The sequence below is a fragment of the Columba livia genome, chromosome 1 (assembly GCF_036013475.1).
Source record: "Columba livia isolate bColLiv1 breed racing homer chromosome 1, bColLiv1.pat.W.v2, whole genome shotgun sequence".
Classification (NCBI taxonomy): domain Eukaryota; kingdom Metazoa; phylum Chordata; class Aves; order Columbiformes; family Columbidae; genus Columba; species Columba livia.
In genome coordinates, this window is record NC_088602.1 from 151,403,797 (window position 1) to 151,431,715 (window position 27,919).

General features: G+C 40.7%; 1 protein-coding gene across 4 annotated transcripts in view; it reads left to right on the plus strand.

The window, feature by feature from the left end:
* The window catches only part of DGKI (diacylglycerol kinase iota), a 221,469-nt gene that overhangs the window by 186,829 nt on the left and 6,721 nt on the right, over positions 1 to 27,919 (plus strand). For all 4 annotated transcript variants that reach the window (XM_065038789.1, XM_065038782.1, XM_065038799.1 and 1 more), the window contains 3 exons: positions 4,516 to 4,541; positions 20,163 to 20,200; positions 21,768 to 21,888. In XM_065038789.1, the coding sequence (XP_064894861.1) occupies positions 4,516 to 4,541; positions 20,163 to 20,200; positions 21,768 to 21,888 (185 nt within the window). The remainder of the gene's footprint in view (positions 1 to 4,515; positions 4,542 to 20,162; positions 20,201 to 21,767; positions 21,889 to 27,919) is intronic.

Genomic DNA, 27,919 nt, shown 5'->3' on the forward strand with positions numbered 1-27,919 from the left:
AAGTTTGCAAAAATACCTTGCTTAAGCAGGGAAAATGGGGAACGGTCATAAAAACCAGTGGAATTGCTGCACACAGATTGTTATTTGGCCTTTAAATTGTAAATGGCTGGTTTAAAATAGGCCTAGTGCAGATGGTTTCTGCTACAGGTTTATTGATTAAAATTGCTGCTTTTTACATCAGCTCCAGGTTTGTTTCTCCAGAGGCTTTTGTCTTCATGAATAATGTACCCATTTGCTGAAATTTTGTTAGAATTCATCTGCTGGAGGCTGGTTGTTTTTCTCTAAGTTCCTAAGCCTCAGGTTGACTAAGCTCAAAATTGTGATAGTCCCTGCCCTTGTCTCCTCAGAAATGAATATTCCCTCTTCCACCCTTCCAGTGCTGAATAAATCTAGTGCTTGCAAATTGAAGAATACACTTGGGAACAGCTGTGAGTGTTTGGTTCTTTGGGGAAGGCTTACATGAAACTGAAGGCTGTTTTGGCTATACTGGTGATTAGATATTTGCCAGCAATTGGGCCGAAGCCTGTAAGAGTGAGTGGAAAAATTCCAGTGAGCTTTGGATCAGACCAGTAATTCCAAGGCACAGTGCTGTTTCAGGTGGGTACGTCTCATGTCTTCAGTTTCTTAAGTCTTCTAATTTGCTGGCAGCATCTAGTGAATGTATTAGGAGGGGCTTTTTACATTATTATTCATGCTTTTTAATGCATTTCTAAATATTTGTAACTAATTTCTCGGGAGATCCTTCTGCTTTTTCTGTTAAGCACAAAAGTTAGTACTTTGCTTGCTCAGGGAGCGTTGGAACAGGCAATGTGCAGCTTCCCCTTGCAGACTGAGGCTTGCAAGTGTTGTTATGTCTTCTGAGTAGAGGTTGCCACTCTGCAACAGGAGGAAAACAGTACGGCGGGACCTATAGTGAAAGGAAGAGTACAAACAGCATGGAAAGAAAATGGAAGTGATAACATACTTCTCCTCCCTTCTGATCCCCTTTCCTATTGTCATAGTAATATTTGTCTTCCCCTTAAATAGTCACTACAGCAATAGGTCTTCATAAAGCATCTGTCAAGCCAGGGCAGGAGAAAAGTCAGATTAATGCCTTTGGTGAAAAATATTTGAAATTGGTGTTTTCTTTAGCATTTATGCATGGGAAAAGGGCATTGTTGGTGGTAGAACTAATTTAATCTCGAGATTCTGGAAATGTAGCCAGTCACAGACAATCTGGCCTGTCTTTACTCTCTCAGGGAGGTGGGGGAGTGATGAGCCTTTCTTTCTACAAGTTGATTTTACACCAAGATAAAAACCAGGAAAAAAGTAACAGTTGATATAAAAAATAAGTTGTTCCACTCTGAAATGGCCAAGAACAGGATATTGCAGTGCCTGAACCCTTTTCTCAACACCTTCAGGCTTAGATTAATTTTGTTTAACCAAATTAAAATATCTTCAAGATTTAATTTGGCAAAGTGTTTTGACTCAGGTGGGACCACAGATGTTAACAGCCTATTAGTTCTTCTGATATATCTCTGACTTGTGTCTACTTTTTTTTTAAGGCATGCAGCTTGTGAGAATGATGACTTGCTTCTTTCTGACAGTCGAACACAGAGCTAAAATCACACTCAGAGGGCAGCTGCCAGGTGCTAGATAGATGGTTACTGCGTGGACGTTAGTAGCTCAGAATCCTCCATTCTCAAGACACCTGTCTGGTGACCAGTGCTGCCACAGTGTATCCCTCACGCTTCTTACAGACCTGTGAGAAAAATGTGTGACTTTTTTTGCTGTCAAGAAAAGTCCCCCGTGGCTGTGCGGTGAGTGTATTTGGTTTAGAGCAGGTCATTAGACTTCCTTTCTCTTCTCCCTTAGAGCCTGTCATAAGCGTGGGCTAGACCAGACAGTGCATAAAATGCCCAACGCTATTAGCGTGGACTTTTCAGAAGCCTTACTTCCTTATGTCATAGTTACAAGCAAGATTCCCCTTGGAGTAGTGAGGCCAGTACTTGAATGGCTTGGAAAAACACCCCCCTACTAAAACATATGGCCTGAAATTGTAGGAGAATGTTGAAAGTCCTCTCCACTCTTTGCCAAAACACTTCATGTCAGTAATGGAACAAAAGAAGCCTAGTTTACTGCTAATTGCAACAGTAGTACCTGTTAGACTTCTTACTGTTCCACCACTGTGTTCAAGGCATGCAGCAAAGGTACATGGCAGTAGTGTTTTGAAAAATACATACTAATTTTGAGCACAATAAATATGAATAAACATATTTTTCATTCCTCCCTTCAGTGTTTCAATTGAGAAGGTTGTGGTATTCTGATAGTGTCTCTCCTGTTGTTGATGCTTTAAGGCACTAATTACATCTGTTTTACCAGGCATAAAGAAGAGTCAAATTATAGGATAATCTGTAGTGTTTATTTTATTGTTTCAAATAAAGATCTGAAAGGTGATGAAACTGTGCAATTAAGAAACAAAACAAAGGAGTAAATTCTGTTGGTGCTGTGGGATACTGCATTAACAATGAATGGAGAGCCAGGATATGTAAACTAAGGAACCTGGCATGACTCCTGCACATAAAAATATTTTAAAGTACCTAAAAGTTTGCACCTCTTGATATGGCCCATTCTGCACTGTTTAGCCTTGCAGGAAACATAGTGTGTTGAGGTTTGACCTTTGGAAGGGCTTCTACCAGGGGTTGTGGAGGAAGGGCTGTAACTAACTGGTCAAAGCAGTTGGACAGAGTCCTAATGATGCCTGCTAATCCTCCGGCTACCTGCGTTCCTACTGTATTTCCACAGACATGGCTAAAGTGCAAGGGCAGAGCTGGCCTGGTTGGCAGCATAGCAAGATACATGCCTAGGATGTTCAGCAGTAATCAGAGGATTTAATGGGAGTAGCAGATTAATTAATTCTCATGCATACAGATACATTGGCTTCTTGCACAGTCAGAATCTTAATTAGGCAATCACATTTTTTCCTTTCACAGTGACCATTGCTCCAGCTGTGCTGTAACTCTTTCCTCTTCTTCTTTGCAAATCTCTCTCTTTTTTAAAAATAAAACTTTGCATACATTAGGAAAGTTTCCTTCCTTTCTCTTCTTTCCATCTTTCCTATTTGCACCTATATATTTGCATATCTGCTTCTGATTTCCTATAATCCTTCAACCTTCATTTTCAGACACCTGTTAAGGAATGAGATCATGACACCATCCTCAGTTCCTTTATGCCTCCAAATCCAGAGTTTTTAACCCTTCTTCAACCCCCATCCCCTGCTGACTCAGTTAAATATACATGTGCTCTTTTCTTCTTTGTTCCTTCTTTTGCCTTCGTTCCTCTGTGGGTGCTTCAGTTATGTCAGCTCTGACATGTTTTCTGGCAACAATAACATTTTTAAAACTTTTGTAATTTTTTTTTTTTTTGTACCTTGGTGAAAAGTTTAAATATATCTTGGAAAGGAAGCATGAGTTGTCCCATTCACTGCAGGAACAAACTCATTGTTGCCTGTCTGGGAAGGCTATACATGTGATTGAAAATATTTGTTTTGGAAGTGTTGAGACAATGGTCCAATCCACTCTCTGTTGTTAATCTGGTCTAAATAACCGAGGAACATCCCAGGTTGGGCTGTATAGGTAGCTCCGGTTTTGTGAAGCGAAGTTACTGCAGCAAAGGGGAAAATGGAGGGCAAATACTTCAAACCTCTTTATTTTCCTTTGTTGTGGGTGCCGACCAAAATTGTGAGGAGTGTGATCCTGAGTGATGGGAGCTGTGACACAAATCTCTGGAATTCAGTGAGGCCCTTCTGTTCATCAACAGGGGCACTGAGAAATCCCTTACATTTTATAACCCTTCATTCTCTTGGAGCATTGTCAGAGCCACCAGTCAGAGTATCTTGTACCTCTTGAGTTGCTGTTGTTATGTTGTTTTTTGCTGTACTTACATCTGTCCAGACTATTTTTTTGTTTGTCTTTTCTGTTTATGTTGCTTTTATGAAGATGGCATGAACTGGTATTAATTATGACTAGTGTTTTATGCTCTCTACCACATTGACTTGTGAAAAATGGCCACCTTAATGACTGCAAGTTCCTCTGAACTATAATTTCCTCAGCCACCCCTAACTGTGAGGTTTCCTCCTGGCCCACACTTAATTATTGTCCCTTCAATAATCTGTGAAGAATCTGTGAAGAATCAGGACTTTCTGAACAGTAATGTCAGCTATTTCCAGCAGGAACAGTAGTAGATAAGTTCTTTGCCAAGTACCCACAGAAACTCTTGGCGTGTGTGCTCAACAGTGCTGTTGTCAGCTGCCTTATGGACATGACAACATGTGGCCACTCTGGTCTGCAGAACCTCCTCTCTATCTCTGTCCTTCTCTGCTCTTTTCTCTTCAGATGCCTTCCAGACCTCCCTTCTAAGTTAGCCCAAGAATAAACCCTTCCAATTCCTTCATACTCTGTTCCCCACACTGACACTGAACCTTATTTGTGGCCTTTCCAAACCAAAGGTTGACCGGACTTTGTTGTTTTATTCCAGGTCACCAGTCTCTTCAGAAGATCAAGGTAAGATACATTTTATGGATACTAATAGCACATTAAAACTGACACTAACTGTAAGCCATGTTTCAACACAGTTGTTGTGGATAAAAATGACTGTATAAAAATGAAACTTGGATGTTGTTCAAATCTTGTTCACCTTTTAGGGCTGGCAGAAGTTAAGACTGTGTTAAGTTATTTGTAAACTGAATCTTGCTCAAGAAAACTGAACTGTTGCAAGTGTTTCCAATTTATTCACACAACTGCCTAGGGTTTCACCTAGGAACAATTATGTGTGGGCTTAAAAGATGATATATGGGTTTTATGAACATGAGCTGATCTTTTATGGCTTTTATAGGTTAGGACTTTTGTAGCAGAGGTGAGTGGATTGTGTTTAAAGGCTTGAAACCAAGCTATCTTGGGTCAATGCTAAAATAAGTTTGGTAACATGGTATGGAATTTAGTGCCACTAGGAGCTTCTCATGGCTTGAGTACCAAGAGCTGCAGGTTATGGTAACATGCTGGTTCTGGAGGAGACTGAAGGGTCTGATCTTTCCCTGTGGACTAAAGAGGGAGTCTGCAGTAAGTCATTGGTTAATAACTATTGCCAACTTAGGTGCTTAGTGCTAGGTGATATAAATATTTCTCTAGAGTACATTAAAGTATCTTTGTGTTGGTGCTGAAATCCAGAGGCATGCCGCAAGTGAGGTTGTAATTGCACTGGAAGAGTTGCACAAGGAATGGGAAAAATTGAGGGGAGATTAACTGAGAGGGAAAAGTTCATCATGTAGCTCTGAATCTGGAATATTATTTTGGACCACTGAAGAAGAAAACAATCAGTTTTCTTCTGGCATACGATTTGTATGCAGTTACAAAATCAGTAAAATTTCTAGACAGTACGATAAGTCTTATTCAAGAATGGTCCAGATGGGGAATAGTAAGGACTATTGTAAATGGAGATGTAAGGAGGTCTGAGCCTAGAAGTATGTCACTGAAGAATGTTCATCTGGAGCGTGGAATGACGAGTTAGGTATCAACGTATATTGTCCTTGGCACCAGCCAATATCTTTTTACTCCTGTATAGTGGCTGTCAATCATATGGTCATTAATAAACTACCTTCCTAGTAAAGAAATTTATAAAGAAAGCCATAGAAGTGGACAGACAAGTCAGACCAAATATATATCTAGGCCATCTAGTCCATTCCTAGTGTCTGATAATAGTGGATCCCCTGAGCACGAGAACTGCAGAAGTATACAGTTTGAAATTCCTGGTGAACCCTATCAATTTCCCAGTGTAGCCTCTCAGTTTCCCATGATTTACAACTCACTGACTTTGTGAACCCGAGGCAGTTTTCTTGCTTAATAGTTCATCTGCTTTTTACCATGACCACAGCTTCTTAATATAAAATATGAGAGACTTGGAGAAGTTAACTGTTTACCCCATTTCTCAAACCCTCAGATGAAATTTGAAAACATTATGGTCTAATGCACTGTTTCAGGACCTGGACTCAAGCTGTTTGGCAGTGCATAAGCTTGATAGTGATAGACTTCTTTTGCTTTTTCATTTCACTTGAATTCAGTATATTGTTCCACTGTTGTCTGTTAATGGAACAGCACACAGTGTAAATGTATTTCCTTGTGTATCTTAAAACTTTAGTATTTCCTGCCATCATAATGCTGTCCTTCTTTCTACTATTTTTATACTGTTCCAGTTTTTCACAAAATCTTTCTGTTTTCTGTCTACCATCTGCTGCCAGAGTCTGGCTTTTCAGGTTTGATAAACTCTCTTAATAACATCTTTCTTTCTTTGCTTTCACCCATAAGAACCCTCTTCTGAAATGCAGAGTGAAAGACCTATGTTCCCTTGACCAATTGATGATGTGACAGTGCTAGTTATTAGAAGTTTCACGTGGTTCATTAGAAGTTTCAAGATTTGTCATCCATGTAAATATGTAAGAGCTTCTCTCAAACACAAAAGATTTCACATGCCCCAGTGACTTTTCAAAAAGAGAGGTCTAATACTTGGATTTCCTCTCTCCTGCTTTGCCACATACAGACCATGCTAAACGAGCACAGTACTAGAAAGAAAACATGACAAAAGTGCTGTAGCACTACCTGCTTTGAACCCAGGTGCTTCTCAGTCCACTTTATGCATATGTGGAACCACCTCAATTTAGTCTTGGATCTGAATTCTCTTATCTAAATGAAAAAGACAGGATCCAGGAGAGAGCTGAAAACTTATCTCTGAATTGTCTGTCTTTTACAGCATTTATGCAGACCTCTCTTGCTATATTTTTCTTGGAGCAGGTATCCAGGAGTCAGTTTTGAGCCTCTCATTTGAATTAATTATCAGTAGTCAACTGTGTGCCTATTCAAGATGTTAAACATTTGTGTGTAGTTTTATAAGGCAATAATGCTTTGGGGTGCATTTTAGGGCAAGATTTAACTGTGGCATAACCTACTCTCACTGGCATCGCTCTATATCCTGTGTTTCAGCTGTTATTCCATATTATGGGGCACCTTTCTAGCGCTGATTTTCTGGTGGTGTGATGTGTTGACCATTACTGAGAAAAGGCACTTTCTCTGTTGCGTTGGATCTTTTGTTTTAATTTCCCATTTGGTTTCTGATCTTTGTTTTGTCTGCTTTAATCTTCAATCCTCATTTTTTCATCTACTATTTCTCTGTTCTTTTTTCTTTCCATCATCCTTATCTTCCTTTTCAGATGTCTCTTTCCCCTTGACCGTGAGGTGTCATTCTGCATATATTCTTGTGTTGTGCCTCCTCACTTTGGTTTCTGAGTGTCCTGCTTCTCCTCAGTGTGGACTGCCTGCTTCAAGCATTAATTGCAAACAGTAGCTGTAGCATCTGTAGTGTAGCAACAGAGCTGCTACCAGAATTAGCATCTAATGTGGGTGGCACTTTCATAAATTTCTGACAGGACAATGCATTATCCTGTCTTGAAGAGGGGGTAAGGATAAAGCACCATCTGTCTGGGACTGGGCATCTACTGAATAATTGTAACAGCACACAATTCTCCTTGCTGTGGACATGTGTTAAAGGCACCTTTATGAGTTACAAAACAGAGATATTTTAGTTGCTACGGAAAGGAAAATGGTACTGATAGACAATTCCAAACTTCAAAAGAAAAAAAACCCCAGATTTTAGAAGGTTTGTGGCTTTGTTCTTGGTACTTAGGACATAACTAAAACATTAAATCCATTCTCTTCTTTCTATTTTTTATTTTTTTTAAATTAAAAAACCCTAATAAGCAAACACAAAAAAGAGCAGACAAGCCCCTTAACCCCTAAATTCCCTGACTGAAAAAGTGGAGCATTCTAAGTAAATACCAAAGCATAATAGTTTAGACAGGTATTAGGGTGATGGCTGTGGCAAATGAAATGGAAGGGCTACCTGTTCAGCCAGGTGAGCCCTGGTGCAGTGACATGCCCTGCAGCCTTGGAGGATGATGGTCTTTCTTTCAGTGTTGGGACTAGCTGAGAGTCAACAATGGGCAAGTCACAGGACCACAGAAAACTTGGTGGATGTCATGATGGAGAAAACAGGCAGCTCTCCTGCTAGTGAATGGTACCACCTGTTGTATTTTCACTTCATAAAAATCCTGGTATTTTACGCTCAGGAGGGCTGAAGCTGTTGGACCCTACTGCTTCAGATCACATAAGAGGTTATTGAAAGAAACCATATCCATTGTTTCTAGAGCAGGTGTGATACTGTGACGGGAATGCAGACTTTAGTACATTCCCTGGCCAGTTCAGAGTCATTCCCTGATTATTGCTGAGTGAATGTTTGAGGTTTACCAAACCCTTCCTTCATCCAGCACCTTTCAGTACTGTACTGTGTGTATGCAAGATCATGCCCTGCCCACTCTTATTCGCAGCTGACCTGCAGAAATCTGTCTACAAACTTTCCGATCCTAATGCATCAAATAATATTCTTACATTTTACCTTTGTCTAGCTTCATCTGGGCTATCTTTACCATTCTTTGGTTAGCCTTTGTACCTGAGTTGACTGTTCTTCATCGCCACCTGAGCAACTGAGGGAAATGTTCTTAAAAATGAATATGAGTTGTATTGCCATCTCCATCTTCTGAAAAAAAAATACCAACCAACTCTTGCGTGGTGTATGAACACTGGCAGGTTATTTATGTAAAGGCAACTTGCAGCTGATGCAGCTCAATATTTGTCTGCCAAACCTTGCCTTTGATGGAACTACTCAAAGTTTTAAGTGGCTATACTAATGCATCTCAAGCAGAAGTCAACCCCAGTGCTTAGTTCTTACACAGCTGGGTTGCATTCTGATCCACAGACAGGAGATTCCAAGTATCTATGTCTCTGGTGTCTTATCCTTCTTGTTTCTCCATAAACCCATGAAAGTGGGCTTTTTGACTTGTTTTTTTCTCGCAGACGTGCTTTTTTGCTGCATGGTGTGATTTCCAGCAAACTTCGCTGTTATTGAAGTCAGTTGTTGTTTGTTTTGGTTTTAGTTTTTTTTCTTCCTGCAATAGATTCAAAATTCTAGAGGAAATAGGGGACAAGTGAGAAATTAAGACATGAGAAAAATATATTCTGAAAAGGAATTTTGGAGGCAGTTGGTTATTATAACATCATAATATGATATAAAGGGTGAAGACGAAGGACAATATTTCCACTTGGAAAGATGCATGGTGACACTCAAAGATCTTTCAGATTCTGGCAGATGGTGGCTTCATGATGATACTTGGAGTCATCCAGTCTCAATATCCCCTCCTTAGGAGGTATTTGTGCAGAGCCAGGAGTACATTAGAAATAAAGTAGGTTTAAATGGTGACTTTCAAATTAGCCTCAATTAGAAGAGTTTTCCATGGGGATTGCTTGGCCTGGGTTCAAACTGGCAGCTTGGGGCAGGATGTGTAATTCTGTCTCTATATGTCCCTCTGAATGGAGAGAGCTGCTGTATGAATTACAAGGAAGGGAGTGATCAAGTGTGTGCATGGAAAGCAGTGGCAGCCCCACCCCATACAGCAAAATGCTTTGCTGTGCAGGATCCGCTTCTGCCTTGGAGGAAGAATGCGCTCTGCGTTATGGTATTTGCTCCAATGCTGGCTGCTCCAATTAAATAGAGGTGGTCTGAACCCATGCAAGGAGTAAGATGGCTGTAGGAGACCTGGAAAAGAGCACAAGAGCTGAGAACACTTCCTGGAACCCCCAATACTTGGGATTTCCTGTTGTCCCTGACAGCCTGTGGGAACATGATCTTCACTCTCTCAAGCTCCTTCTTCCTGGAGCCACTGCCCACTAGTCTTGCTATGCATGGTCTGGAAAGGGGAGGTTTTCAAGCATCCTGCCATCCTGAATAAGAGGACAAGCAGGGTGCTACTGTTGAAACGAAACATCTCAGTGCTGATAGATTTTTTTCTTTTTTTTTTTTTTTTTTTTTTTTACAAGGGATCTCTGTTTTGTAGACAAGATTCCTTCAGAAGAGAGTCATGGTTTCACACAGCTCCAGCTGAGAAGTTGTATTCTTCAGGGTGATATTGTAGCCATTTACCTGGCAACAAGTTGAGATGCCTTGGAATCTTTTCTCTGAACAAATCAAACAGTACAGTGGAGTGGTTCCTGACTGCAGTTATTTATTGTGATTAATTAGCCACTTTGGGAAGAAAACTCTCCTGGACAGTGTCTTGAAAGTATGTCTGTGGCCAGCTGAGCAACAGTTGCTTGGGGATCTGCTCCATGTCTGGTTCTTTACTTTGCAGCTCAGCAGAGGATGGTATCAATGGAGACCCATGGCACCCCTAGCAAGAGGAAGGATTCTGTCAAAGCACTTCTCTAGGGCTGAGGGATGTCCCCTCTGCCCAAAACCTTTAAAAGGTGTCTACACCCCACCTCTCTTCATACCTAAATAGGCTGAGGGTCAGTAGGCAGCCAGGACGGAGAGGTCTGGCAGATGTGGGCATCTGAATGAGTAATAGAGGAAAACTAGGAAATATTTCTTTCCGGATGGCCACTGCTATGATCCCTTTCCCTAAGGAGCAAGTAGGAGTAAAGAATCAGCTGTCTGAATCAGGGCACCTATTTTCAAACAGAACCCCTGAGTAACCTTGCAACCTACTTTGCTTCTGGTGGGGTTTTTTTGGTGTGTTGCTTTTGTTTGTTTATTTTGTTTTGTTTTGTTTTCTCCTGACAGAGGCTTCTCCTGGTCACCTAAGACTGTCAACTTGTTAAAGTAAAACAAGAAAACAATTTGCTTTACCCACCAAAGACTGGCCAGCAAATAGATGCTTGAACTTACTTTCAGATTATTTTGTGCTACTGTGAAGCACCAGCTTGTTGAGGAAGAGTTATTTAGATGTTGCCAAGCAAAAGCACTGCAGGCAAAAACCTGACGGGGGTGTCAGGAGTGCCTGTAATAGCAATGGTCCACCAAATCGGGGAAGAGGGAGAAACAATGTAGCCAACGATCTCTTTTTTTTTTTTTTCCCCCTGTCCTTTTTATTTTTAAATAAAAAGTAAATAATTCCTTAATTATTTAACCTAGAATTCTCTTCCTGCCAATCTGATGACACTCTATTGATAAAGCGGCTGCATTAGTGAGCCTAAGTCTTCCCTGCCTTGTGTTCTTGCTTGATCAGAGACATTTTCCTCCACCAGATCACTCCTAAAAATGACATTAATTGTCCCTGTCTTGCCTTAAAAATGAAAATGGTGGAAGGGAAAAGGAAAGAAAAAAAGTGGCAATATCTGCCAGATGGTACTTAGTTTATCTGCAACTGTTCTTTGGGTTTTTGGACCATTTACAAAGTCTGTCCATTTTCTCCATGGTCACCCCTGCCTTTTGTAAAACTGAGTTAAATGATCTTGGAGGAAAAGTTCATCATTAGAGTCTGAATACTTCCACTCCTCACTATAAACTGCACTCTCAGCTCAGCACCAGTGCCACATAAACAATTCAGAGTGGAGTCTAATTGGCATCAAATATCTTTAAACTAATCTGACAGTGCAAAATGGGCCTTAAAGGCAGCTTGAGTGTAATTTACATCTGCTTGAAATCCTCTTTATCCTTCCAGAGTTGTATGAAGGGACTTCTGTGTAAGCGAGAATTTAGCCTTTCTTTCCCTCCAGCAAGCCTGTGTTGTTATTTATACTCTTTTTTTTTTTTTTTCCTTTTTTTCCCCCTCTATAAACAGTGGTTTGATGGTGTGTGTTGTTTGAATCTAAAATTCTTAAAAGGAAAATGTTTGTAATGCATATTTGTAACCACTTGAGTAGTGGATGATTTTTTTGCATGTTAAAATTTTGGTCTTATTCCCAAGTTAGGCAACAGATGAAGTTAAAATTGTGTCAGTGCTCTCATTTGAATCTGCATGGGATACAGTGCTTTTGAAACTAAAGGACAACCCACACATCTTTAGAAGGGTTTTCTACCTCTGTGTGCAATACTAGAAATAGATGTTATTGAGGCATAGCTAGAGCATTTCAAAAGTGTCTCTCAAACCACAGGAGAATGTGTGCTCGTGCACACGTTCTCCTGTACAGATGGATTAGCTTGAGAGGCTGAGGCCTTCATAATATTCCCCTTGCTGAATAGCCATCAGATCTCTGCGTCTGGCTGCTGTTCAGCTGATGTGCTTTTGAGCGTTTGGTTGCAGCAGGTTGCTGCACTGTCAGTGTTCTTGGTCTCTTGGGAGCATTTTGAGCTCTCAGGCTCTTTATTTGGTTTTCTTTCATGGAAGTAGCGCCTCACAGTGCTGCTGTCTTGAGCTCCCTAGACTGATGCCATTGCTCCCAGGTTCTGTAAGAAACCTAAGCTTTTTGCAAAGCTGAAATCCTGTGGGGAAATCTTGTTTATCACCTGTTTCTTTAGGACAGCAGGCAGTAGCAGCAAACAGATACGTTTTTGAAAAATTTTAAAAATCAACGAGTCTTTGCTTTAGCCAGTACAAGAGTTACTATGTTGTAAGCAGGAAGCCTCTGAAGTGCATGCATTTTTGCTGTCATGTTTCCATCACAGCTCTTCTGCAGGTTTGAGGCTGAGGTAGAATTCCTCGAGCACATCCAGGGACTTTTCCCCATTCCCACACCAGCAAGCTGCTTCAGATGTAGACTGCCAGCATCTCCTTTCTCATGGCAGATGTTAGACAAGAAAGAGGTGTTGCTGACATACAGGGCTGGATTTCTAAAACAGCTAGTGAGAGGTTTCTTTTTTGTTGTTTGTTTTGTTTATTTGCATTTGTTTGTTTGTTTTAAGCTCTAATTGTGTTTATAAATTGATGTCTCTTCAGGCTTACAGGCAATCGAGCTCCCCATTAAAATGCCCCTTGTTTAGTTATTATGCAGCCTGTTTCTTGAGCATTGGCATGTGACACTGATTCTTCTGGTCTGCTAGCAATCTTTTTGCTGAAGATATTCTAACACCAAAGTTTAAAAATCATGTGAAAACATTCTTCTGTTTGGTGGAACAAATATTTTATTTAATATACATCAGCCTTAGGTCAGTGTGGAGGTAAAAATCAGCATAAGAGCAAGATGGAGGTTAACAGCCAACACAGATATAACCAAAAGTTTTAGCATCAAAAAGCACTTCTAGGCTTTAGGATCAGGCAAATTCCCCATCAGAACACTGGCTGTATTTACATGGTATTCTCATGGAAATTGACATTTTTTTTTTTCCTGAAAACAGCTTTTCCTGTGCAAAGCTGTAAGAAAAAATTCAGTCCTGATGGTTATGATAGGACCAAATATTTGTCTCCATATCTTGGCATAAGTTGTACACTATTATAATAACAGGCTCCAAAGGGTGTGAGTGTCCTCTATAGGGGTCTGGTGCAGCTGTTTTGGCCCAACTAGTTAACTTATATTCAGGGACATTTGCCCTGCTCTATCAAGAGGAAAATTTGGTTGTAAGAGTCAGAAAGCTGATGGATGTGAAGTCCTTTTTCAGGGAACACAGAAGAGATCTCATTGTGCAGAAATTCAATCAAGTCTGTATAGTGGATGTTTTGCTTTTGACGCTTTTATTTTCGCTAGTCTTTGCCTCTCCTATACTCACACAAAGATTTAACCATTTATTTCTGGGCTTTTTTTGCCAGCATCTAGGAGACTCATCAACCTGCAAGGGTTAACATCCATTTACTCTTTTTCATGGTTTTCAGTAGCTGTTTGCAGTACTTACAGGTGCCTAAAATATATGAAGAAACATTTAATTGCTCCTTCCACTCAGCTTAGCTTCAAGGAGAAATGTTTAAGCATCATCAGCTTCGGTAAGACTTGAGATTGTCTGTAGATCAAAGTCCTGTAAGCTCACAGTCATTGCAACAACGTGTTATTAATTTTGTAATTTAATTTCTCAGTTATGCAGACGGTTTGGCATACGTATTTTAAAGAGATTTTTTTTCTGTAACTTTAAAACGAGATTAAACATAGGGAAGAGATAAAGGGTTTGTAAAAGCTCAAATTCAGAGATGTGCAAACTTTCTTCATCAGGGATCCCTAAAACTTTTCTATGGGACTGGCAGACCCTTCAGAAAACTCGAATGTATGTGCTGTTCTATATCTTAGATGCTTGTCTTTTGTAGTCATTTTGGAAGGGAAGTAGTCCACAAAACAATTCCGTATGGTGTCCTCCACCCCTTTCATTGGCAAGCCAAAGTTGAAGATCATGGCTAGAGTAGAAAAATGTTAATTCTGTATATTTCTGGGTAAGTTATATTACTACTAGCTTTTCATATTAAATCGGATCTTCACTGGATTGTGCAAAGCTATTACAAGCAAGTTGTTGTTTACAGAGAAAATAATGTATCTCTGAATGATAATCTATATGGACTTCACACTTGAGAGTGTAGCTTTTTAGTGATTGAAATAGAAGTTATTATTGACTTCTATAAGACTCGTGGGAAATTAAGAACAAGGGCTTAAATGAGGTTTTCTTATAATTTTTGTAATGCTGATCTTTAACAGCTCAGAAGACTCCAGCTGTGTAAAAGCACTCTTCTAGTCAGGGTCATCTTCTAAATTCTCAATGTGTAAAGCAGTAATTATTTTAATTTTCTGACTCTATGAATTTCACAAAGTCTACAACAGCAATACAGAGCTGGAAATGTTCTGGAAGATAATGATAGGCCAAGTTAAGTTTAATAACTCTCAAGAAATGTGATGATGTCACCTTCTGCCGCAGTTTCTTCATTATCAGCCCAGCAAGGTTTGAGCAAGGCAGTATTTCACAAGGTGTTCCTTAAGAGTTCTCCTGAGCAAACCTATCAGGAGGTGGTGGTGGACACTAAGGCTCAAATTCTGGGGGCTCCACACCAAGGTTCTAATTTCTCGTATTTTTTTTTATTAGCTGCCCCTAACCAGTAAGAAACATCCAGCACTGAAATGTGAATGACATATCAATTCCAAATACTGAAGCAATGCGTTAGCTCTGTCTTAGAAGGTGCTGGAGAGTTGCAGGCACTACCTGATAAATGCGGCTCCTGCAAAGTTCCCATAACTTCAGATCATCAGTTGTCTCATTGTGTCTTTTGCAAGGGCTAAAGATTTTATGAGCCCTAGTTCTGTTGAAGTAGTTGATTTCTGCCATAATTTCCTGTGTGCTTAAATGTTATCATACACTGATCAGATGCATTGTTAACCTAGTGGTTTGTAACCCATGGTAAGATGTATTATTGCAAATATTACTTTGCTCTCACACTGCATTTCATTCATAGATCTCAGACTGGCTGCATTTTAATAATGGACATGAGTCCTCCTTTGTGTGGGACTTTAAAACATAGTTTTAAATAATTCTGCTCCCTCCAGTGATGATTCTTAGACCCTCGCTGAAGAATTGCTTGGAGATGGTGAAAGCTTCAAAATAGCCATAGATTCTTATCAGCATTCACTGTGGCTTAGTTTGTATAGCAGTAGTGGGCGCAAATATGGCACAGAAAGGGTCAGATAAGGTATGCAATCTGACCAGTGAAATCTGGAAGATATTTATAATTTATGAATAACTTTTACTCATGTAAAAAGACATATTACTCTTGTACCACTGACAGTGGCAGAATGCAGAGCTGTACTCTTCCTTGAGACTCTTTTCAGTGAAAGTCAACTCCTCTCATTAACTCACTAATGATTATTTAACTAACTTACTAAATGTCTTCTATATCAACCTACAAAGAACCTTGTAATCTTGCAATGTTACCTACAAGGATTTATAAGATTTATATATGTTCTTTCTGAAAGTGTTTTGAGCAGCAAAATTCTGACATCGTAATAACCTGGCGCTGAGCACTACTTATATCCTTGGTGTTAAGCTGATCAGCAGTTCTGGGATCAAGAAGGAGTTTTCCTGTAGGGCAGATGGGAAGGGATAGTTGTTGGTTGAGGTTTTCCTTAACCAAGTTGTTTCTGAGAATTTTCATTGCTTCTGAAATGAGTAAGATAGTGGCGATGACTTCTGTCTCCCTCCTGCTGTTTTCTTTTGACGTGTTGCAGTTGTGGGTCTGTCTTTGTTAGCCCTTACATCTATAAGGTGATCTCATGCTGCACCTGTATGTTATACAAAGAGCTCCCAAAATTTTGGAGACCATGACCATTGCCTCATCCCAGGAGTAACAGACTTTGGAAACCCTTAAAAAGAAGACCCCCAATTTTGCCTTTGTTTGGTTGTCTTTCTCACAGGTGATCAGACATATCTCCCAGCGTTGTGCCATTCTGAAGAATCCCCTCTCTGTCTTAGTTTATCTCCTATTTTAGGTACTGCAATTTGGAGGTAATTTTCCTAAGAAATTTTGTAGTCCATGGAGGGAGATGTGCAACAAGAACTATTGCAGACACCCCATGTTGCTTTCTATGGAGGGTTCTTTTCCCTTCTGGCCATCCAGGCAGCCCTGTGAGACCACCTAGGCATCTTGCAGCCTCTGAAGTTACTGGGTACAAATAACCCACTCATTATCTATTTCCCAGTGTTTAATGATTAATTTTGCAGTGATGTTTTAATGCTGCTGACTTCACATGCAGAACCAAAGAGCAATTGTGATTTAGTAGGTTAATTTTGTGGCTGGGAAACAAAAATGGTTATCGTAACTCAATGACATTAACATATGTTTTTAGAGTATGAAATAAAAATAGCTGTTTCCAATAGAAACAGCGGGCACTAACACAGAAAGACCAAATGGCACATGCCACAGGAAAAGTATTGTTTTCAGCGTGTGTGCATGCACTAGTAGATGTGTTCCCTGTATCTCAAGCAGTGTTAACAGAATTCAATTAGCAGCCTTTTTAACATGGCTTTTTCTGTTAGTGCATTATCCACTTGTAACTGTTCAATATTTAATCTATAAGTCAAGTGTGTGGAGGGATATTTTTGTTGTTTTTTTTGTTGTTCTCTTTTTTTCCTGTGTGGTGTTTTGTTTGTTTGGGTTTTTTTCTGTGTGTGTTTGTTTTGTTTTTATGAGGTTTCTTTCATAACTTGGCTCACAGGGGTGGTTATAACCTCATCTCAAAATTCACCCACTGCAAACTAAAAGTTGCTAATGTCTAGCAGCTGTTACATACCTAGTCTGTCTTTCTGGCTGTCCATATCCTAGCAGGTAATTGTTTCCATCAAGATCCGTCACCCTGGGCAAGGACTGACACATTTGCTGGCAGTTTCATCAGGGAGGTCAGTGATAGAACAGGGTTGGAGCAAGATCTGTCCACAGGGGTGTACTGGTAGAGAGGGTTGAGCTGGTCTGAGAAGGCAGCCTGGGGAGTCTACCACCGCAGCAGACTGAGAGCTTCCTCGTTATACGGACAAAGCACTTCAGTCTCCAGTCTTGTCAAGCTGTCTCCTTTCATCAGCAATAAATCTGCTTGCTAAATAAATGAAAAAGGTAATAAAACTTTTTTATTAGTCATGATAGATGCTTGTCTTAGGAGAAGTTGAGAAAATAATGACTTGATTTAAATATTTATTAAATCAAGTAATTTTTGAGGCATCTTTAAGACCTGAAGGTATTTTATGATATGATAAAACAATTGTTTGTATGTTATATATTGCACCAGTGGTGCAGTGATGATCAGAAGAAATAAAACCATTCTCACTTTAAGGTTTTAATTTTAAGGTAGCCTGGCATTGCATGTTAACAACATTTTTGTCCAATTTCTCAGTCTACTCTCTCTTTTCAATGCCATCTGCTTGCTTGTTTTACCATGTCTTTAACAACTGGGTGATTTTCGCCATCTTCACTCCCCTCCTCAATATGCCCAGCAGTCTCATTTGGGTTTATGGGGTTAGTGTGCTATGCAATATTCATATGTTGCTGTAAATGTGTTCCCTGATCTAAGGAACCTTTCTCTATTTCTAGTTCAATAGCTTCTAAGTTTTCTAGCATTCTGTCTTACAGCACTGAATTATTTTACTGTAAGTCTAACCTGCTTGTTATGCCAGCTGGTTTTCATCTAAAATATATTCATTTATGCAATAAGTTCTACTCTAGCCAAGGACTTAAGTGTGCAGGTAGGCTTGGTGAAAAGAACGTGATTAGCTCAAAGCTAAGCACCTGCCTAAATGCTTTGCTGGATTGGAGACTTAGGAAAGAGAGGAAAAGACTGGTCTAATTATGTTGAATGTGTTAAAACTGCTTTATCCTAATAGCCTTATCACCAGACCAACCTCTGGTTATGGATACTCAAGGCAGAAGATTTCTCATATCTTGCCAGGTTTTTCTTTTCGCTTTATAGTTTTCCAGATCTCTCTTCTGGCTTCTCTCAAACTGTAATTGTAAGCATGGTTTGTGTAAGAAAATGTGTCTCTGCCTCTTAGGAAGTAGCTTCAGGGAAGCCATTTCTTAAAATACTGGATGTAGAAGGCATTGAAAAGCTGGTGTCACCAGTTCATTTGATTTTTGCATGTGTGAGGAGAGCAAAACTTTTATATAACGCCAGACTGCCGTAGCCTATTGAGTAAATGTGGCAGTGAGACCAGATTGGTGAAAAAAGAAAAAAAGATGAAATTAATGACACAAGGGTTAAATCCTGCTCTGCTGTTAATTTAGGCTGAGCCAGTATTAGAACTATCAGGGAAAAAAAAAACCAAACCAAACATATATGTTTATTTTTTCCAGTTCTAGCACTTACTTGCTGGTGTTTGTCTTTTTCCATTCTTCAAATCTGTGTTCACTCACTCATACAGATGTCAGGAGGCTTTTCAGGAACTTAGTTTAATTGATGGTCACTATAAAGCTGCCCTAAATCTAATGCTACCAGAAACTGCTGCTACTACTTTCCCAAGTTAGAACTTAGCTGGACTGGGATTTTGCTTTTCCTGCTGCTGCGTGGCCAGGGAATGGGGCATTGCCAAGACCAAAAAGCCATGCACAGTCCCAGGTGTTTTCAAAGAAAGGCACATTTGTTGAGTCAGCTTTGCATGCTCTTCCTCTTGTCAGTGTTTAGCTAGGACATGCTGTCATTTCTGAAGCTGTAACAAGCTTCTCATGGAATTCACACTGTGCAGTTTCCTGTGTGTTACTTTTCAGAGGCAAGGCTATACTATGGTTTTCTTTCCCCCTTGTTCCTCCCTATGTGAGCTTTTGGCATCTTTATCAAGAATGGCACCTGAACAAATGCTTAACTTGATTGTGCTACCTAGACTCGAAGATAGAAATGGGCTTAGGCGTTCTTGAAGAAGTATGAACTGAGACAGATGTATAATGCTTTCTAAGATGTAAGCCAAGTAAGTGCTTTCCCAGAAAGACTATTCATAATTGTTTTTTTAATACATATATATATATATCATGATAGGGAGAACACAGAAAAAAAGGAGGAAATAGCTGCATAGCAGTAGATTTGAAACAATTTCTCATGTCTGTGGTTATTTGCCACCATGGTGTTTTCAGCTGAATGCAGCCTATACATAGGGCAATACAGAGTCCCAAGCTTTTGCCTTCCTTCCTTCTTTTCAGCAGGCAGACAGTAGTGGGTAGTGGGCAGCCCCTGGCTCTGTACACAGCTCTGTCCTGCCTTGCTGTGAGCCTTTGTTCACTTTGCCTCTCTTTGCCTCCCTTTCCTTCTGTGTCTGGTTAAATTATAAAAGCTAAAAAGGTGGGGACTGGCTCCTGCTCTCTGTTTGACCCTGCCTGCCAAAGTCAGGGGACTTGCTGTCCACTGCCATGTTGAAATGTTTTTGTAATACAAATAATTATTAAGAAATTTCTATTTGGCCACCTAATCATCTGTAACTTGAGACTCTCTATGTTTTTGAGACTGTCTGACCACTCCACTGTTAATATGAATAAAGTCTGAGAGGTCTAAGGATGCTTTCAGTCTTCCTGCATTTGACATTGATGTCTTCAGGGACAGCTCAGGTGCTAGAGACTTGGGCCCACCATGTGGACACTGTTGAAAGGTCCCTGAAGTGTCTCAAGGCAAAAAATTCACATAGGAGAGGCATGCAGTTCCAGGGCAGCATTAAAAATGTTTACTTGATGTCCCTACAGCATTTGTGCAACATGGGTAGTCTTCCATTTGCTTGCCAGTGCAGGGTTTGCATTGGTTTTGATAATATGTGAGAATGAAAGTGGATTGAGGCATTGCTCTTAGCTTGCACATACTGTGAGCTATGTTCTCAGCTGTGAGGCTCCATGCATAATGCTTTCAGCCTAACATTAGCTTTCTGTTTGTCTTTTGCAGCACTTTTACAGGCAGTCATAGCTGGTGATCTGCTGAAGGTAAGTACAGAGCACTGAGTGTCCACGTTTTCACTGCTTTTTGCAGGTCTGATATACTGTAAATTTTATCACACCTCTGCTCAAAACATAGACAGACTGCTGTGGAGGGACTGCTGACAAGTGCCATTTTACAGTCTTTCCAGGAAAACTTGAATATTAGGGGAACACATCAGTCAGGTGAGATGTAAAATTGAAGTGAATAGGATCTGGTGTTATACGGCACCTTTCAGCCCAGGATTCATAGCGTACTGCACAGAGCAATGTGTCAGCTAATAACAGGGAAATTACTATACTGGCAAATGCAACACTGAACAGCAGGGTAGTTCTGAGACAGCCTTTTCCACAATAAGGATCTTTTACTGCAGCAAGGTTGGTAGCCAAGGCCCTAGATTTGCTAGAGACTTCTTAACTTCTACTTAGGCAACTACCAGACCAGGTAGAACAAATCTCAGCTTGTTGTTTTATCATTTGATGGATGTCTCAAAGCATGTGCTGCATTGATATTGTTAGTTATTGGGAGGAAAAGGCACCCATGCAAGAATGTTTTGTGCCTAAAGTACTAAGTTCCATGTCTGACAGTTATTCAGACTGTGTTTTTCGGTAGCCAAGTCAGGATTTGGAAATGTGCCCTCAAATTTGAATGAGGACTGTGATTAATGATTCCAGTTTTATCTGCAAGAAACCAGCTTGGAGCCATTTGTAAACATGACAGTACTGTTAGGCCAACTCTTTGCTTGCAGATGCCCCTTCTATACCTCTGCCCCTGTGCTTGTGGCTGCAGCATCTAGGGAGCGGTCCTTCAACCAGCAGTCAAAAATATTGTCCCCTTTCCCCTTCTTGAAAACTTTTTGCCTGAGTTTGTTTTAACAGGGAAACTTCTTGCCCTTCTTCAGATGTACCACATCATAAATTATGCCCTGCTGTCACAATCCTCTCCTTCTTTTCTGCAGTGATCTGCACTGCAGTCCCCCCTCCAACCAGAGTTTACAGCATTTCTGACACCTGGCCAATGCCATTTCTGGCCCGTTCTTATCCCACGTAGGGCTTCCCCCTCCACCAGCCCCAGGCAGAGGACGGAGAGTGAGAAGGGAGATCTGGGGTAGCTGAATCCCACCTCCTTGTGGAGTTTTGGAGTTTTCTGTTTTAGTCAGAAAGTGTTTATCTCCTGTGCTAAGGAAAAATTGGAATTTTCAGTAGAGAAGCAAAAAATTTTCCGTCAACTACATATACTTTAAAGTATCCCAACAATTTCACCAGAAGTGGTTTGCAAGCATTGCTAGCAAGTAATAATTCATCACCAGTAGAGTTGCAATGTCTCATTGTTTAGGAAATATGAACTGCTCTTCTTAAACCATACAATTGTCAATAGTTCTAGTTTCAGATATGTTTTCACTGGGACCTAAGAGCTGGCTTTAAAGTAATATTTTATTTCATTTTATTCCATTATTGTACTGACCTCCCATGAAAATAAATAAATAATTTTCCTACATATTTGTTTTTCTGCTCCTCCCATTTTATCCCTCTGTGGTGTTTTATTTTGTTTTTGTTTTGTTTTGGTTTTTTCCAGTTCATAGAATGCTGTAAAAAAGGAGCCAATTTGTTAATTCGAGGACCTGATCACTGCTCCTTGCTGCACCATGCTGCCAAGACTGGGCATGGCGAGATTGTGAAATACATCCTGGAGCATGGTGAGTCACACTGGGCAAAGCCACAGAGAACTGTACTTCAGCCACATGTCAGTCAGGTAAAACCACGCTGTGCATCTGGAAGCGCCCTCACTCATCTGTGGTCACCCTCAACAAAATGTCCACCTATAGTATGTGTGAGCAGGATGCAAGGAATGTGGTAGCAATGAGAGTGATGGCTCCAGATAAAGGCAAAGTGGCTTTTGAAGAGGACGGGTGATTTCAAAGTTGCATCATTTGTGTGGCTGTGAAGAAGCAGTGTGATGCTCTAGTTAGAACCTCTGGCATAGGAATCCTCTGAACAAATTCATTTTTCAGTTAGAGCACATTTGCAGTGATGGAGAGCCCATCCAACCATTGGTATTATTTCAGTATTTAATAACACACTGGTTAGGAACCTGTGCATTTATTTCTAGTCTGGATTTGTCTCACTTTCCTTCCATGTTTCTGTTAAAGTTAAGACTACACAACAACAAAAAATTGTGATTTCCATTTTATATTCATAGGTTATGATCATGCCATTTCCCTTTTTTCCTTTTAACTCTTTTTATCTTTGTCAGTAACAGGATTGCAGGCACGCTTCCACAAGCTATACAGCAATTGGTGTATGTAAATACATTTGAAGCAGTCGCATTTAGTAGTGTCTACCTGTTGAACTACTGTAATCTTGTTCACTGGTTGCTGTACAGTAATATTGTCACTGCTCTGCACACAGAGCTGAAGTCCCAGTGATCAGCCTTCTGCATTGTAGGAAATGTTTTCTAGTCATTTAAACATTCTTGTAACTCTCCTCCGATCCCTCTTCAGAATATCAATGACTATTTGGACTTCCAGATGTCAAAATCAGCTACATTATTTCAGCAGTAGTGTTAGCACTAAACACAGAGACTGCCTCTGGCAATTGGAATAAGTATTAACTAATGCTTGAAAGTTACAGCTGAAACTGTACAGGGAGAAGAAAGAAGCACAACTCAAAGGAAGAAGTGATAATCCATCTGTTAACACTTGTGTTAATTGGGGAGGGATTTAGCTCAAGCTTGACTCTTAATTTTAAGCTTTTACATATAGGTGTCAGGTAATCTGTGGATCCAAGTTCCTGCATTGTCAACAGAGATCTGTGACTCAGTTCATCTGCTCATGTATGACAGAGGTACTAGAGGAGACCTGTCCTCTTTCAGTGGCAGACTGAAGTGAGGAGAGCATCTTTAATAGCAACAGACTTCTAGCATGACTAGCTCAAGGGAGACCTAGTCAAGGTAGTCATTGGAGCCTATCAAGTGATTCAGCTGACAGTTACCTATGCACTTCATTTGTTTAGCTAAACATAACTGTCTAATGTCTTTTGCCATTGGACATCCAGGACATCTGCACAGATCAACAGGATAACATACAAGGCCTGTAGGAGACCCATACTGGACTGGTAGGTGGAGTCCAAGAAAGCATCCCTGTCATTCCAAACACATCCCAAGGCTTGCCTGTACACATACTGAATGGCATAAAATATCTGTATGTGGACAGCTGAACTCTGCCCCAAATGTCTGACTGAGGGGGTCTGAACTGCTCTTTTACTCTTTTATGTGTTAGACACCTACATATGGGTAGCTAGGTGCAGTTGCCCTTATATTCAAATACTGGCTAGTTTTCTTACCAGTGCTAAATCTCCCTCCTGTTTAACTTATTATCTCATTAGTCACAGTGCATAGATGTGTCTCTGAATTCTGTAGATAGACATAATTTCGCTTCATTTTCTTACTGCCTCTGGTCTCTTACACTGAACATGACCTGTGCCAATTCACTGTCATGGCTGCCTCTCCATTGTTTTTCTTAGACACATATACCTTAACTTAGTCACAATCTATCTCAGTCACCATTCCTTTGGTGAAGGTTTAACATGAGATCATTTAAGCTGCTAAGGATGTGAGCAAGGAATTTTTGACTTGAATAGAGAAATGTGAGGGATTATGGACTGCTAGACAAAGACAAACCAGAAGGTTGATCAAATGTCCGCTCAGTTGCTCTTTCCCTGCTTTATCCCCAAGGATGACAGGAAGCTTTTGCAGCTTTCCAGACATATGTCCTCTGGGCTTCTCCAAATGCATTGTTTATTTAACATTCTCTGGGGATTAGAGAGTGCATGGGACAATGCTCTAATAGGGGCCTCCTCTCTTCTCTCACCAAGCAATTAATGGAATTCATTTCTACCCTGGGCACTTCTCAGTCACAAATGAGCTCTCTTGCTGAATCATCATCATAATGTCCTTGTTTTTCTGCTGCATTCTCTGGCGTCTTCTCAACAATAATTAGTGTATAAGAACCAGTCCAATGCTACTAATATCTGAGGCGCTTTCCCTGTATCTAGTTTCTCATTTCTGCTGATATCCACCCTTGATTAAAATGGGTCTTATTCCTGTTCTAACAATTACCTCTGCCCAGCCATACTTCCTCTGTAGTTTGTCTGCTTCCCATACATGACTGGAGGTAGTTAATAAGAGCTCCACTACAAAATACCCTCCAGCACACAGCACAGAGAACCTGTTATTAATCACACAGGGAAAACCTTCTGAATATCTTTAAAAAACAACAAACAAGACAAACCCCACCATACCAGCAATTTTAACTGCCTAGTGTGAAACTACTGGGCTGAATTGAACATTATAATGGGGTGAAAAATGCCCCCCTGCCCAGAGCACTGGGATTATGGATGAGAGAAAATGATGTTGTGATGTGGTGACTGTTCTTGTGGAGATGGCTTTATGCTTTCTGCAAACATTCAGGGGACGTTAATGTGAGCAGTTATTTGGTGATCTTGAGCAGAATGATCTCAGATGTTAAGGGGAGAAAAATAACCCTTCTTAAATCAGAAAAAGCAGAGATGAGTCACACAAGGAGACTGCTGTGCAGTGTTGCCAGATATTTGGCAGTGGACTAGCATGAACCTGGAATAGCAGCTAAAGCACCAGTATAGTAGGTATTAGGATGACAGCAGCTTACTGCTGCAGGAACAGTTTTGCTGGCTCCTGTTCCTGCAAAACAGTTTCTCTCTGTCCCCTGGGCAGGAAGGGCAGGTACACAGACCTATCTGTTGTTCAAGACTGTCTTCCTAAATTAGGGGTCTTCTGCTTGTAGTAGGAGGGTCACCTTTTAAGATCTGTCTGTAGTTAGGCTAAGGAACACTTAGCTTGAAACTGAGGGTCAAACTCAGTAGGTATCAGAACCACATCTGCTTAGTGCTGCAGTCAGCAACTTGCTCACACCCATAATGCATGAACATTAGAGAACAGTTAACTGTTTACTTGCTTAACACAAACAGGATTAGGGAGGGTTTAAGAAGCTCTGTTAGTAAAAGGATCTCCTAAATTATCATCTGTATTTGGAATCAAACTTGGCTTGAAGTCTTTATCTGACCATTCTGAACTATTTATAATTTATAACCATTCTACAAGACATTCCAAGATTTGCCTTCTCCATGTCTTCTTCTTTTCTATAGAGGCTCAAAAACCAGACAAGAATTCTGTAGACTATTCATCTAGGGTATTTTAATTTTAAACAGCAGACTTTAATTTTTACAGTTGACTTAGGAGTTTGTAGTGGGAAGTTCTGGTGGAACAGTCAGTCAGTAAATCACCCCATTCTGAACATTTCTGTGACCTCAAACCTCAATGTCCTTGCTCCATTAGACAGCATCCTCTGGTAAGAGAATGCTTTCATTACTCTCAGCACTGCAAGTCAACAGTGAAGAGCCATCAGTGAGTTTGGATTTGCATCCTGAACAGATTCAAGAGTTACAAAGAAGGCTTTAGCAAGCAAATTTTGCCATTAGAGAGACATATGTCAGGGAATGGGTTTGAATAGTTATCAGAAATCAACGCTGAAGGACGGTGAATTTGCCTGATGTTTGCTAGTATGTCTAGATTTGCAGAATGTTTTATGGTACTGGACATTTGTGAAGGACCTAAGCAGAAAACAGATTAGTTTTTCTAGAAGGTGCAAGGTACAAAATAGTCTATTTTAATGTATAAGTTTACTAAATTTTAGATCTACATGGCTGAGAGGCAGTTACTATGAAAGGCATGCTCCCATAGCCCATCTGCCCTCTATGTTACTGTGAAAATTCTGAGCTAAAAGACACTAGCAATAAAAAACAGACACTGTTAATCTTCATATCAGGTAAAAACAAGGAGTGTGCAGTTGGTAGAAGGCTTGAAATAGTTCTGACTTTGCAGATTACTATTATTTTAAAAATATTCCTTCGTTGAAGGTAAGGAACCAAATCCAATTTTGTCCCCCAGAAAACAACCTCAATCAAGTTATGCAACAAAGGTGGTTTTGACAGATAGACGCTCAGAAATGCTGATAATGTCCAACAACACTGCTTAAAGCAAATACCCTTCTTCCCCAGTTGTATGAAGAGGTGACAGGGCAAAGGGCTGGCAGGGGTTAATAGCTGTGGGTCTCCTGTGGGCAGCTGTAACCATATCCATTGGAGAGGGCAGGGTGTGCTGTGGCCCAGGGGACTTTTGGACTGCATGGGGCTGTATATTTTGGAAATGCCTCTGAAATATGGTCATTTAGTCTCTCTTTTATGTTGTAGTGAGCTCAGCTAAAAGGCAGCTGCTTTCGAGTGTTGCCTTCCCTTCTCTCCTCCCATCCCGAGCTCAGACTGCTTTGCCTCCTGAGAAACTAGAGAAGGGCTTTGGTGGAGTGAAAGGGGGCAGAAGGAGAAAAGGAAAAAAGTTAATAATTCTACACAGACAGTCTATTGGAGATGTTAAGGAAGGAGAGTGATCTCAGCTGGGCTTCTCCTCAGTGTGTCATGCTTTTCAGCTCCTTTCATGCGAACTTCTTCCCCCCTGCCCCATCCTGCCATTATTTAGTCCCCAAGTTGCCCACTCTCTTTCTCTTTCTTTTTTTTGTTTTTATTTTTTTTTCCCTCCCTCCACCTCTCCACACATTTCTATCTTTTGTTTTTATTTGCCCCCCTGCTGTTTTCCTTGATAGAAATCTCACTCATGCATTTCCCTTCCGGATTTCTATTGGGTTATTTTGTCCTCTCTCTCTCTGCGCCTTGGTCCCCTTTTCTTTCTCTGCCTCTTGTCCCAGAGTAAAACAGCCGCCTCCCCGCTGGGTCAGGATGACAGTGCCGTTAGCTTTCCCAGTGCCAGCCCTTTCCACATCTGTGCAGCTTTTGTCCCAGGGCAGAGGGGGATTTGGAATGGTCGGTTGGCAGCGCCAGGGAGACTGATGTAAAAATGAGGTCCAAAAAGGAGGGGAAAGGGAATTAGGAGGAGGGCGTGAGATGGTTTAAGAGAAGTACAGCTGAAAATAAAGTAAAATAAAGAAGTAAAGGGCACAGCTCAGGCTGTGTGAGAGTTAGGACATTCCAGCTTCAGAGGTAAGTCAGAAAGAATGAAACAAATTAATCCTTGTACCACATTGTGCTGCTAATTAATTAGTCCCAGTATCTGCCCCTTCTGTATGACTGAGACAGAGTCGGGGCACTCCCGTTAAATGCTTTATTTGGGACAGCATCCAGGAGAGCAATCTTTTCACACAGGTGGGATGTACCTGGCACCTCCTAAGGTCTGTGCTCACAGGCTGCCCGCTCAGTCCTCACCTTCTCTGTTCCAACCTTGCTGTTTCTTCCTGCTCCAGACCAGTTTTCCTTCACCCTTGTCTTTCTGACTCTACAGACTTATTCTGCTCCAGCTTCTCCTCCCTCGCAGGTGATATTCTTCTAACTTCTCTTCATCCTTCCTCCTAATGTTTTAACACCTTTTTTCATTCTTGCCCACTTACAAGGGCAAGTACTTCTATGCTAACCTATGCAGCCAACCTAGTCCCCCTGTTCACCTAGTCACCCTTCACCTTTGCATCACAACCTACTTTGTCTCATCCATGAACAGAAATAATAGTTTGCTTAGTGGTGTCTTTTCTAACACACTGAAGACCATTCCTGGTTGCCTGTCCCTGGGACATGGCACTGCAGCATGCCATGGGGAATTGCCTCTATTTTTGAGAGAACATTATTTTTTCC